Genomic DNA, 13,582 nt, shown 5'->3' with positions numbered 1-13,582 from the left:
GTTTAGCTCGGTAGCTAGCTACATGTCTTTACAAAAGACTCCATCCACTATGCAAGTAATCATTTCGGCTGCATTCGTAAATTCAGTCTGGCCATCTACTCCAAGTTCAGAGCACTCTCGTTTGAGTGTGCCAGAGAGCGCAGAATAACTGATGAATTTACAAACGCTCAACACCCGTTGAATATGGCCAATGTCAGTAAACGTCGGCAAAAACAAAAGTCATTAAAATGTTGCCAGCAGCCCAGTTACAGTCACCAACGCCCTGGATAACATGAAAACAGCCTAACCAGCTCTGCTAGGGCAAATAAAATGGTCAGAGTTTGGGTGGTGGCTAAAGTTTAAGAGGGTGTGAGTAGGTACCAGAACATTCAAAGGCCATTTTCTCAAAAGTGAGGTTACAAGTTTATCAACTTTCAAAGCAGAATTACTTTCCCATTGTTCCTGAAATTATATTCCATTTTATAACTCTGTGTCTGCTTTTATCCAATGTAAAAAACACAATTTCAAGTAAGCCTGAATCAAGGCGGTCGGTCACAAATGTGTGCAGTAGAAGGTTCATTTACAACTAAAGATTATAGCTTGAAGTTACAGTGAATAATGTCTTTATAACAGTCTCAGTGACAAAATCTGATTACAGTCATTTGAATATGTCAAATTATTGGTCATAGCAGAACAATGTGGATGCATTATAAGGTACTTTTTTACCTCGATGTAACAAAAAGACAAAAAGGAGACAATGACATAATTGGTGTCCTGTCTGTCCATTGTGGCAGGTCTATTTCATTCTTACATGAACCAGGATTGAATCATCCTATGAGTAATTGCAGCTCCCTCTGAATTCGCATCGTCCGTTTTACTGTGTGAAACACCCCACACTATCCCGACTCAATGCTTTATCAGCAAAATACGTCTCAGATTCATTCTCATGTCAGTGTCATTTCCTGGGGAGAATTTTTTTAATGTATTTTCATCACCATCATCTCAAAGAGGTGTGACCGTAGCACTGGAAAGAGACTTTATAGCTGTGGTCTTTACAGAGTACACCCTGAGTTTTTCGGAGATTTCTCCATCACACTTGTAGCAGCATGAGTCCATGTTTCCCATCGCTGGTCTTCAACTGTGTTTAGGAAGTGACTTGTTTTATATGCATTTGTATATCCATCCACTGTCGGTCATATTTGATGTCACCTACAGTAACTGTTTTCTCCATATTTCAATGGACATTATAATGGATGCGGATGAATATGTGATGTTGTATAACTCCTTGAGTAAATAAGATTTGGGGAGGTCTTTAGGGGGAGGTCCTTAGCCATGTCCATAGTGAATTTCCATCGGTGTAAATAAAAAAAAATGGGTTCTTAACTGGCTTGCCTAGTTAAATAAAGGTTACACATTTTTATTTTATTTTAAATAAATTAATTATAAGAAAATGTATATTTGCTTTCTTTGTAACAACTACAGTAGTAGAGATGTACATAAAATACTAGAGATTTTCACAAACTTTTATTAGTAACCATGTGTTCTTTAGTCATACAGTTGAAACAATGACAGAAACATGTTTTACCATAGAGAGCTGGAAACAACAAGTGTATCATAAAATGCAAATACTGAAAAAAAACAATACTGTAGTTCAGCAAAGAACACCAATACTGTAAAAATAATAATAACAAAAGTTTAAATAAATGTAATATAATCATGTACTTAATAAACCTGGAATCCTTAATCGTGAAACAACCACGTCCTTTTGCGATATTACAACAACAAATAAGTTACTGTAAACAACAAACCGTTTCTTCCCCACCGGATATCATTGCACGTGTGATAGAAGAGCAATTGTCTTAGTATGCTGTGGGAAGCTCCTGAACTCTGCAGCAAAAACAATACCAGCCGTGGAGGGGCGGACAGTGGCGCTGATTCCATCTTTAATATCTGTCTCTCATACAATTCCTTATGACACTACATTTCATGTTGGGCTCAGTTTTTAAAAGGAAGAGAAAATGTTGAAAGATAATATGTATGCATACATTTATGTATGTACAGTGCATTTGGAAAATATTCAGACCCCTTGACTTTTTCCAAACTTCGTTACATTACAGCCTTATTCTAAAATGGATTAAATTGTTTTTTTCCCCTCATCAATCTACACTCCACATAATGACAAAAACAGGTTTTTAGAAATGTTTGCAAATTTATTACAAACAAAAACTGAAACATCACATTTACATAAGTATTCGGACCCTTTACCTACTAGATTGTTAGAGCACCTTTGGCAGCGATGTCAGCTTCAAGTATTTTGAGGTATATCGCCACAAGCTTGGCGTTTCTTCCATTCTTCTCTGCAGATCCTCTTGGATGGGGAGCGCCGCTGCACAGCTATTTTCAGTTCTCTCCAGAGATGTTAGATCGGGATCAAGTCTGGGCTGTGGCCAGGCCACTGCCACGGGGCGGCAGGGTAGCTAGTGGTTAGAGCGCTAGACTAGTAACCGGAAGGTTGCAAGTTCAAACCCCCGAGCCGACAAGGTACAAATCTGTCGTTCTGCCCCTGAACAGGCAGTTAACCCACTGTTCCTAGGCCGTCATTGAAAATAAGAATTTGTTCTTAACTGACTTGCCTGGTTAAATAAAGGTAAAATAAAATAAAAAACTCAAGGACATTCAGAACTCTGGAGAAGGTTTTCATCGAGGATCTCTCTGCACTTTGCTCTGTTCATCTTTCTCTCGATCCTGACGAGTCCCTGCTGCTGAAAAACATTCTCCAGCCACCACCCTTTTTCACCGTAGGGATGGTGCCAGGTTGCCTCCAGACGTGACGCTTGGCCTTCAGGCCAAAGAGCTCAATCTTCGTTTCATCAGACCAGAGAATCTTGTTTCTCATGGTCTGAGAGTCTTTAGGTGCCTTTTGACAAACTCCAGCGGGGCTGTGTTGTGCCTTTTACTGAGGAGTGGCTTCTGTCTGGCCACTCTACCATAAAGGCCTGATTGGTGAAGTGCTGCTGAGATGGTTGTCCTTCTTGAAGGTTCTCCCATCTACAGAGGAACTCTGGAGCTCTGTCAGCGTGACCATCGGGTTCTAGGCCACCTCCCCGACCAAGGCCCTGCTCTACCGATTTCTCAGTTTGGCCTGGGGGCCAGCTCCAGGAAGAGTCTTTGTTGTTCGAAACTTCTTCCATTTAAGAATTATGGAGGCCACTGTGTTCTTGGGGACCTTCAATGCTGCAGCCATTTTTTGGTACCCTTCCCCAGATCTGTGCTTCGACACAATCCTGTCCCCGGAGCTCTACGGACAATTCGTTTGACCTCATGGCTTGGTTTTTGCTTTGACATGCACTGTCAACTGTGGGACCTTATATAGACAGGTGTGTGCCTTTCCAATCAATTGAATTTACCACAGGTGGACTCCAATCAAGTTGTAGAAACATCTCAAGGATGATCAATAGAAACAGGAAGCACCTGAGCTCTATTTGGAGTCTCATAGCAAAGGATCTGAATACTTATGTAAGGTTTTCTGTTCAAAAGAAAATGATATATTTGCACAAATGTCTCGCTTCATCATTATGGGTATTTTGTGTAGATTTTTGTTTTGGGTAAAAAATAATATTTAATCCCTTTTAGAATAAGGCTGGAACGTAACAAAATATGTGAAAAGTGAAGGGGTCGGAACACTTTCCGAATGCACTGTATCCGTGCCTGTGTGTTTGTTTGCAGGAATACACATGACGCAACAATAGATCGACTAAATAAAAAGGCCCATACCGTTTGGACAAATTGTTTAATTTGCTGGGACAAAACAAACAAAACAACAACCGTGTTTGCTAGTCAACTGGTGGTGGTAGAAGGAAGAAGACAAAAAGAGGCAAAACATCCACTACCACTGAATGTACAGATGGAGTGAGAGGACAATAACATGAGGGAGCCAATCAGATTCCAGCCCCCACCCCACATTCACTCTGATTTAATCTCTGCAGTAAATAATCTGATAGAAAGAGTGGCCCGTGGGCATAAAAACACAACCGCAGTCTCTCCATCCCCATCCTGACTATACTGCGCACACAGCACAGCACACTTCCTTCAGTCCTGCTTGCAGAGCTCAGAGAGAAGGGTCATACTCTCCCAGGCCTCTAAATCGAGTGCAGAGTTCATCCCCCTAGTCCAACAAGGTGGGTGGAGAGGGAGCTAAACCAAATCCAATCCAATCGAATGAAGATAAACCACAAAATGTTGTTTAGATTGATTCGCCTATGGATCTCAGATTTTAGACACCACAAGGAATCCGGTGAAAATACCACGATTTGAAACTCCAGTGAACAAGATAACCATAAATGACATAGTAAAGTGTATAAAATATATTTTTTTTCTTCTCGTCTGTATGGTTTCTCAGCACTCAGACATAAATAGTATGGATGCAGTTTCACAATATTCAGTAATGACAACGACTGAAGTAAAACTTTGAAAAAAGGACAACTATTTTCAAAAATCCATTTAGCTTCTTCTTTTTTTTTATCCCAACGGGTTAAGCCAACCCCGGACACATTCTGTTTGGTAAATCACATTAATAAATAACTTCACTTGAACGCCCCCCCTTTAGTGTCCTTTTAATGTTATTGCAACCCAATTCGAGTCTGAAAAAGTATGATAACGTGTTGTGTACAGCGCTGGCTAGGATTATTTCCAGGTATCACTTCCTTGGTATGCAAAACACACACCTCTCATCCTAACTTGATCCACATTGAGATTAAGAACAGAATCCCAAATCTCCTGCTTTATGTACAAGAAAAGATCAAGCATTCACCACTGGTTGGTCCTCCATGAGAAGCAGCAAGTCTCTAATGCTCTCGTAGCAACCCAGCTCTCTCTCTCTCTCCCCTTCCAAAAAAACTGCATGTAGAAAACAGAGCAGAGGACTCCACCCCCTACTCTCCAACCCAAGCCTTTTATCTCCTATGTTTTTATGGTCTTTGACATGTTCTTCCCCCTCTCTTCCTCCATTTCCAAACCATGATGCGATGGATGAATAATCCATAACTGCTCCATAATCTGCTCCCTCCCCCTTCTGGTGATCAGGTTGGGGATTGGTGGAGAGACACAGTAGTGCGAGTAGCCTCCATAACCCTCCTCCTTATCACCATGGTTTCTTGGTTTGTTTAGCAGCAACTACGCAAAGTCTGTTTTTTGTTATTTAAAGCTTGGGTTGATTTGGTGGACTTAAACCAGAAGGTGGTTTAGGTTTAAGGTAATCCAACAGTATGAGTCCAGACAGTGTAGAAACTCTATGGTATTCCAGGGTCAACATCCTACTGTACCCACAGAACAAGCAGAATGAGGAGAGGACAAACTCGCAGATTTATCTTTTCGCCAGTTAATGTGTGGTTATAACTGAGCGTAAGTTCATGGGAGAATCACAGTCCCACTATCTGTCCCAATTGTATTATCCATCCATTTCCATGAGTCCTCAATGCCACCAGGTGGCGCTGATGCCACTAAACGTCAGTGCTGATGCTGCAGCTGCGGTTGAACATGTCCCTCATAGTGACCGACCGGGTCAGGTTGAGTTTGTGGTAGCTGGGGATTTCTAAGGGCAGGTCCAGGTCGTGTTGCTGGACACTGCGGTAGCTGATGCGGTCTCCGCCGTTCCGCAGTCCGTCTGGGTGCTGCAGGTAGAAGGGCAGCTCATGGTGCGTGCACGACGGGCAGAATGTCTGCGAGCGCGTCAGTTTACGCGCCAACGGCGGGGTGAAGAGGGCGGGGCCGTTGGGGTTGGAGGCGGCGGCCGACGCCGCCACGATGTTGTGGTTGGCGTGTACAGGCGGGAGGCGGGACGTCACCGCGAAGTCGGGCTCCTCCTCCTCCGACTCAGACTCCTCTTTCTTACAGCAATAATACTGTCGGGGGGGGGACAAGAAACGAGGAGAACTTCAATATTCACTGCATATCCCTGAGATGAAGAAATCCTCTCCTTTGTACAGCAATAATAAGGTCAGAGAGAGGGAAAGAGGGGAGACTGAGGAGATAAGGACATGAATGATCACAGCATGCCTGTCACTAAGAATAAATAAAACAGTTTTAGGTCTATTTGATCTGTGACCAACCAATAGTTTAGGACTTAAAAGTCTCTTTTGTAAAGTCCACTACCTACATGAAGATAAACAATAATTGGTATTCAAAGTGCAGGTGACAGTAAAACATTCAGGAAATGACACAAAGAGCAAACCATTAAAGTGTACACAGCTACATTACTTGAATGAGATGGCAGGCCTTTAAAAATAAAAATAAAACTCTGCTGCCTTTATGATACTGTCTCATGTGGCACACATTGACGTTTGGTAAGCGGTTACCAAACATTACATTGAGCTATTACACGACATTACACTGAGAGGGAGTCAGGAATAGAGCGTAAGCATGCATGAGATGGAGATTAACCGACTATTTATACAATTACGCTATAACATGACTCTGAGAAAAGGAGCTGGATGTCTGTCTATTAGCTGAATGGAATAGGAATGGGTGGTTCGTTAATTAAATGTCATCTCTTTCTGACCCACTTACTGTCTTATGGTAAATACATTGTAATGGAAAAAATGTCTCAACACCCCCCACTCTCCCCTACCAGGTTTTACACTACAGTTTAAACAAGGTTCCAAACATACCCCACTCTCCCCTACCCAGAACACACTAAGTCTTTATACCTTATGTCAAAAGTGGCCAGATTTACCCCACTCTCCCCTCCTCAGTTCTACACACAGCCTCTGTACACCACATTGTACAACTTGTCTCAAGACACCCCACTCTCCCCTACTCCGTTCTACACACAGCCTCTGTACACCACATTGTACAACTTGTCTCAAGACACCCCACCCTCCCCTACTCCGCTCTACACACAGCCTCTGTACACCACATTGTACAACTTGTCTCAAGACACCCCACCCTCCCCTACTCCGTTCTACACACAGCCTCTGTACACCACATTGTACAACATGTCTCAAGACACCCCACCCTCCCCTACTCCGTTCTACACACAGCCTCTGTACACCACATTGTACAACATGTCTCAAGACACCCCACCCTCCCCTACTCCGTTCTACACACAGCCTCTGTACACCACATTGTACAACATGTCTCAAGACACACCACCCTCCCCTACTCCGTACTCCGTTCTACACACAGCCTCTGTACACCACATTGTACAACATGTCTCAAGACACCCCACCCTCCCTACTCCGTTCTACACACAGCCTCTGTACACCACATTGTACAACTTGTCTCAAGACACCCCACCCTCCCCTACTCAGTTCTACACACAGCCTCTGTACACCACATTGTACAACTCTGTCATTGTACAACTTGTCTCAAGACACCCCACTCCCCTACTCCGTTCTACACACAGCCTCTGTACACCCATTGTACAACATGTCTCAAGACACGCCACCCTCCCCTACACACAGCCTCTGTACACCACATTGTACAACATGTCTCAAGACACACCACCCTCCCCTACTCCGTTCTACACACAGCCTCTGTACACCACATTGTACCCCACTTGTCTCAGCCTACTCCGTTCTACACACAGCCTCTGTACACCACATTGTACAACATGTCTCAAGACACACCACCCTCCCCTACTCCGTTCTACACACAGCCTCTGTACACCACATTGTACAACATGTCTCAAGACACCCCACCCTCCCCTACTCCGTTCTACACACAGCCTCTGTACACCACATTGTACAACATGTCTCAAGACACCCCACCCTCCCCTACTCCGTTCTACACACAGCCTCTGTACACCACATTGTACAACATGTCTCAAGACACCCCACCCTCCCCTACTCCGTTCTACACACAGCCTCTGTACACCACATTGTACAACTTGTCTCAAGACACCCCACCCTCCCTCTTCAGTTCTACACACAGCCTCTGTACACCACATTGTACAACTTGTCTCAAGACACCCCACCCTCCCCTACTCCGTTCTACACACAGCCTCTGTACACCACATTGTACAACATGTCTCAAGACACACCACCCTCCCCTACTCCGTTCTACACACAGCCTCTGTACACCACATTGTACAACATGTCTCAAGACACACCACCCTCCCCTACCCAGTTCTATCTACACACTGAAGGTTTGATGATCACAAAACCATCAGGTGTTCCAGAACCAAAGAACTCTTCTGCGTCAAAACATATAGTCTAGTGAGAGACTTCTGAATGCTCGGAGAAACACGTACCCGGCAAGCTGTGCGAGGGGGAACATACCCAAGTCAGTATGTGCAGCTTGAATATACAAAGGGGGGTGTGAGGTTGTGATGTCTAACGGCTTCCTGTACCACATAGCCGGACCTCGGTGAAGAGGGGGACAGTCCAGAGGGGCACACCTTGATGAAGACACGTTTGCTGAAGTGCGCCAGTGCACAAGGAAACTAAATAAAGGCTTTTTCGATCTAGATTGAATTACGTGGTGTCATTTATTTGAGCCTTTTTGTTTTTGGCTTTTCAGCAGATTGCTAAGCACCCAGTCAGAGGTCTCCATCAGAGGTATAGAGTGACTTGATGCTTATTGTGACAGTACATGGCCTGACCACACTGAAGAGAGGACCAGAGGGTTGTAGGAGGGGCTTACCTGCAGCCTACAGTAACACAGTACTGCGATGATGCACAGTAAGATAACTGTAGCTAAAATACCGCCTGTGATGACCACTGTCCCGGCTGTCATTCGAAATCCTCTCCATCAACAGCCTACAGAAAAGAAAGAATGAAAGAGGAGGGGGGCAAATTGAGAGAGAGCGAGAGCGAGAGAGAGAGAGAGAGAATGGAACAAGAGAGGGAGAGAGAGAGAGAGAGAGAGAGAGAGAGAGAGAGAGAGAGAGAGAGAGAGAGAGAGAGAGAGAGAGAGGGAGAGGGAGAGAGAGAGGGAGAGAGGAGAGAGAGAGAATGGAACAAGAGAGAGAGAGAGAGAGAGAATGGAACAAGAGAGAGAGAGAGAGAGGGAGAGAATGGAACAAGTGAGAGGGAGAGAGAGAGAGAGAGAGAGAGAGAGAGAGAATGGAACAAGAGAGGGAGAGAGAGAGAGAGAGAGAGAGTGAGAATGGAACAAGAGAGAGGGAGAATGGAACAAGAGAGAATGGAAGAGAGAGAGAGAATGGAAGAGAGAGAGAGAGAGAGAGAGAGAGAGAGAGAATGGAACAAGAGAGGGAGAGAGAGAGAGAGAGAGAGAGAGAGAGAGAGAGAGAGAGAGAGAGAGAGAGAGAGAGAGAGGAGAGAGGGAGAGAGGGAGAGAGGGAGAGAGGGAGAGAGAGAGAATGGAACAAGAGAGAGAGAGAGAGAGAGAATGGAACAAGAGAGAGAGAGAGAGAGGGAGAGAATGGAACAAGTGAGAGGGAGAGAGAGAGAGAATGGAGAGAGAGAGAGAGAGAGAGAGAGAGAGAGAGAGAGAGAGAGAGAGAATGGAACAAGAGAGAGAGAGAGAATGGAACAAGAGAGAGAGAGAGAGAGAGAGAATGGAACAAGAGAGAGAGAGAATGGAACGAGAGAGAGAGAGAGAGAGAGAGAGAGAGAGAATGGAACAGAGAGAGAGAGAGAGAGAGAGAGAATGGAACAAGAGAGAGGGAAAGAAAGGGTGAAGAGATAGATAGCGAGGTAGTGCAAGAGAGAGAGAGAGAGAGAGTGCATTGTGTTCATTAAGTGGATTAACTCTGTGTCATCCCCAGTAACGCTCATTGAATTATCCTTCCTATACATAATCTAGACTTTGTCTCACTGCTTGAAACACAGATAGAGGAGATAAAGAAACAGGAGAATGAGTTGTGGAGGGACAGATAGAGAGAAGGATGAAAGAGGTGGGATGAAAGGGAGGGAGGGAGGGAGGGAGGGAGGGAGGGAGGGAGGGAGGGAGGGAGGGAGGGAGGGAGGGAGGGAGGGAGGGAGGGAGGGAGGGAGGGAGGGAGGGAGGGAGGGAGGGAGGGGAGGAGATGGAAGGCAGATGAATAGAGTGAGACGGAGGGCAAAGAGGTATAAGTGGAAAGACAGAGCGTAGAGCGATTGAGAGGAGAGATAGAGAGGAAAGGGAGGAGAGATGGGAAGACAGCGTGATAGAAGGAAAGAAGGTCAATATAAGACGTGCGGTGAGGTTGGTTGGTAGGATGGAAAGATGGAAAAGATCAAATAAAAGGAGAGGGAGAGGATGGGTGGAAAGGTTTTGAGGAGAGAGATGAGAGTAGAGGGACCGGTTCATAAAAGAGATGGGAAAGGGAAAGGGGGATACCTAGGCAGTTGTACAACTGAATGCATTCAACTGAAATGTGTCTTCCGCATTTAGCCCAACCCCTCTGAATCAGAGAGGTGCGGGGGGCTGCCATAATCGACATCCACGTCTTCGGGCGCCCGGGGAAAAGAGATGGCGAGAAAGAGGTAGAGGTTTGAGGAGAGATGGATGGATGGATGGAGAGCGAGAGAGGTTTGAGGAGAGATTGATGGATGGATGGAGAGCGAGAGAGGTTTGAGGAGAGATGGATGGATGGAGAGCGAGAGAGGTTTGAGGAGAGATGGATGGATGGATGGAGAGCGAGAGAGGTTTGAGGAGAGATGGATGGATGGAGAGCGAGAGAGAGAGAGGTTTGAGGAGAGATGGATGGATGGAGAGCGAGAGAGAGAGATTTGAGGAGAGATGGATGGAGAGCGAGCGAGAGAGGTTTGAGGAGAGATGGATGGAGAGCGAGCGAGAGAGGTTTGAGGAGAGATGGATGGAGAGCGAGAGAGAGAGGTTTGAGGAGAGCGAGCGAGAGAGAGGGGTGAGGAGAGATGGATGGAGAGCGAGCGAGAGAGATTTGAGGAGAGATGGATGGAGAGCGAGCGAGAGAGGTTTGAGGAGAGATGGATGGAGAGTGAGACAGAGGTTTGAGGAGAGATGGATGGAGAGCGAGCGAGAGAGGTTTGAGGAGAGATGGATGGAGAGCGAGCGAGAGAGGTTTGAGGAGAGATGGATGGAGAGCGAGAGAGAGAGGTTTGAGGAGAGCGAGCGAGAGAGAGGGGTGAGGAGAGATGGATGGAGAGCGAGCGAGAGAGATTTGAGGAGAGATGGATGGAGAGCGAGCGAGAGAGGTTTGAGGAGAGATGGATGGAGAGCGAGAGAGAGGTTTGAGGAGAGATGGATGGAGAGCGAGAGAGAGGTTTGAGGAGAGATGGATGGAGAGCGAGAGAGATTTGAGGAGAGATGGATGGAGAGCGAGAGGTTTGAGGAGGGATGGATGGAGAGAGAGGTTTGAGGAGAGATGGATGGAGAGAGAGGTTAGAGGAGAGTTGGATGTAGATCGAGAGAGAGAGAGAAGTTTGAGGAGGATGGATGGATGGAGAGCGAGAGAGAGAGAGGTTTGAGGAGAGATGGATAGAGAGCGAGAGAGAGAGAGAGGATTCAGGAGAGATGGGTGAAGAGAGAGAGAGATGGGTGAAGAGAGAGAGAGAGAGAGAGATGGGTGAAGAGAGAGAGAGAGAGGTTTGAGGAGAGATGGGTGAAGAGCGAGAGAGAGGTTTGAGGAGAGATGGATGGAGAGCGAGAGGTTTGAGGAGAGATGGATGGAGAGCGAGAGGTTTGAGGAGGGATGATGGAGAGAGAGGTTTGAGGAGAGATGGATGTAGAGCGAGAGAGAGAGAAGTTTGAGGAGGATGGATGGATGGAGAGCGAGAGAGGTTTGAGGAGAGATGGATAGAGAGCGAGAAAGAGAGAGGTTTGAGGAGAGATGGGTGAAGAGAGAGAGAGAGATGGGTGAAGAGAGAGAGAGAGAGAGAGAGAGAGAGAGAGAGAGAGAGAGAGAGAGAGAGAGAGAGAGAGAGAGAGAGAGAGAGAGAGAGAGAGAGAGGGGTGAAGAGAGAGAGAGAGAGAGAGAGGGGGGAAGAGAGAGAGAGAGAGAGATGGGTGAAGAGAGAGAGAGAGAGAGATGGGTGAGAGAGAGAGAGAGAGATAGAGAGAGAGAGAGAGAGATGGGTGAAGAGAGAGAGAGAGAGAGAGAGAGAGAGAGAGAGAGAGAGAGAGAGAGAGAGAGAGAGAGAGAGAGAGAGAGAGAGAGAGAGAGAGAGAGAGAGAGATGGGTGAAGAAGAGAGAGAGAGAGAGAGAGAGAGATGGGTGAAGAGAGAGAGAGAGAGAGAGAGAGAGAGACAGAGAGAGAGAGAGAGAGGTTTGAGGAGAGATGGTTGGAGAGATGGAGCAGCAAAGTGATGTGTTTTAAACAGAGAGGATGAGAGGGAGCTGTGTCGGAGAAAGGTCGCAACCTCTATGACATAATATATTACATGAGTGTGAGGAGAACCAAGTCAGGGTCCACTGGGCAGTCAGGGATGGATGACCCCTGGACCCTGAACCTTACATGGAGGTCAATACAGGAACAAATGAAAACAGAAGCGCTGACAAGTATTTTAATCTAAACTGAGTGCCTCTGTGGACGGGCGGGGGGTTAAAATCAAAAGTAACAGTAACAGATGCATTAAGTACTGCAGTGCATCGCCTCCTCATGGACTGCACCAGATTTTCCAGTACTGCTGTGAGATGTTACCTCACTCTTCCACCAAGGCACCTGCAAGTTCCCGGACATTGCTGGGGGGAATGGCCCTAGCCCTCAACCTCTAATCCAACAGGTCCCAGACGTGCTTAATGGGATTGAGATCTATGGGCTCTTCGCTGGCCATGGCAGAACACTGATATTCCTGTCTTGCAGGAAATCACGCACAGAACGAGCAGTACGGCTGATGGCATTGTCATGCTGGAGGGTCATGCCAGGATAAGCTTGCAGGAAGGGTACCAGATGAGGGAGGAGGATGTCTTATCTGTAACACACAGGGTTGAGATTGCCTGCAATGACAACAAACTCAGTCCGATGATGCTGTGACACACTGCCCCAGACCATGACGGACCCTCCACCTCCAAATCGATCCTGCTCCAGAGTACAGGCCTCGGTGTAACGCTCATTCCTTCAACGATAAAAACACGAATCTTACCATCACCTCTGATGAGACAAAACCGTGACTCGTCAGTGAAGAGCACTTTTTGACAGTGGGTTTGTGCCCGTAGGCGACATTGTTGCCGGTGAGGACCTGCCTTACAACAGGCCTACAAGCCCTCAGTCCAGCCTCTCTCAGCCTATTAAGGACAGTCTGAGCACTGATGGAGGGATTTTTGTGCGTTCCTGGTGTAACTCGGGCAGTTGTTGTTGCCATCCTTTACCTGTCCCGCAGATGTGATGTTCGGATGTACCGATCCTGTGGAGGTGTTGTTACACGTGGTCTGCCACTGCGAGGACGATCAGCTGTCCGTCCTATCTCCCCGTAGTGCCGTCTTAGGTGTCTCACAGTACAGACATGGAAATGTATTGCCCTCGCCACATCTGCAGTCCTCATGCCTCCTTGCAGCATGCTTAAGGCACGTTCACGCAGATGAGCAGGGACCCTGGGCATTTTTATTTTGGTGTTTTTCAGAGTCTGTGGAAAGTTCTCTTTAGTGTCCTAAGTTTTCATACCTGTAACCTTAATTGCCTACCGCCTGTAAGCTGTTAGTGTCTTAACGACCGTTCCACAGGTGCATGTTCATTAATTATTT

The 13,582-nt window shown here is 46.3% G+C and overlaps 1 protein-coding gene across 3 annotated transcripts in view; it reads right to left on the bottom strand.

Annotated features, from left to right (window-relative positions):
- Window positions 1–1,486: 1,486 nt before the first annotated feature.
- The window catches only part of LOC118387916 (protein FAM163B-like), a 47,742-nt gene continuing 35,646 nt past the window's right edge, over window positions 1,487–13,582 (bottom strand). For all 3 annotated transcript variants that reach the window (XM_035776744.2, XM_052525996.1, XM_052525999.1), the window contains 2 exons: window positions 8,620–8,735; window positions 1,487–5,879 (listed from right to left, as the gene is read on the bottom strand). In XM_035776744.2, the coding sequence (XP_035632637.2) occupies window positions 5,478–5,879; window positions 8,620–8,712 (495 nt within the window). In that variant the 5' untranslated portion in view covers window positions 8,713–8,735 and the 3' untranslated portion in view covers window positions 1,487–5,477. The remainder of the gene's footprint in view (window positions 5,880–8,619; window positions 8,736–13,582) is intronic.

This window comes from Oncorhynchus keta, chromosome 9 (genome assembly GCF_023373465.1).
Source record: "Oncorhynchus keta strain PuntledgeMale-10-30-2019 chromosome 9, Oket_V2, whole genome shotgun sequence".
NCBI classification, from domain to species: Eukaryota; Metazoa; Chordata; class Actinopteri; order Salmoniformes; family Salmonidae; genus Oncorhynchus; species Oncorhynchus keta.
Note: the sequence above shows the minus strand (reverse complement) of the source record. Positions and strands in the feature narration are given on the sequence as shown.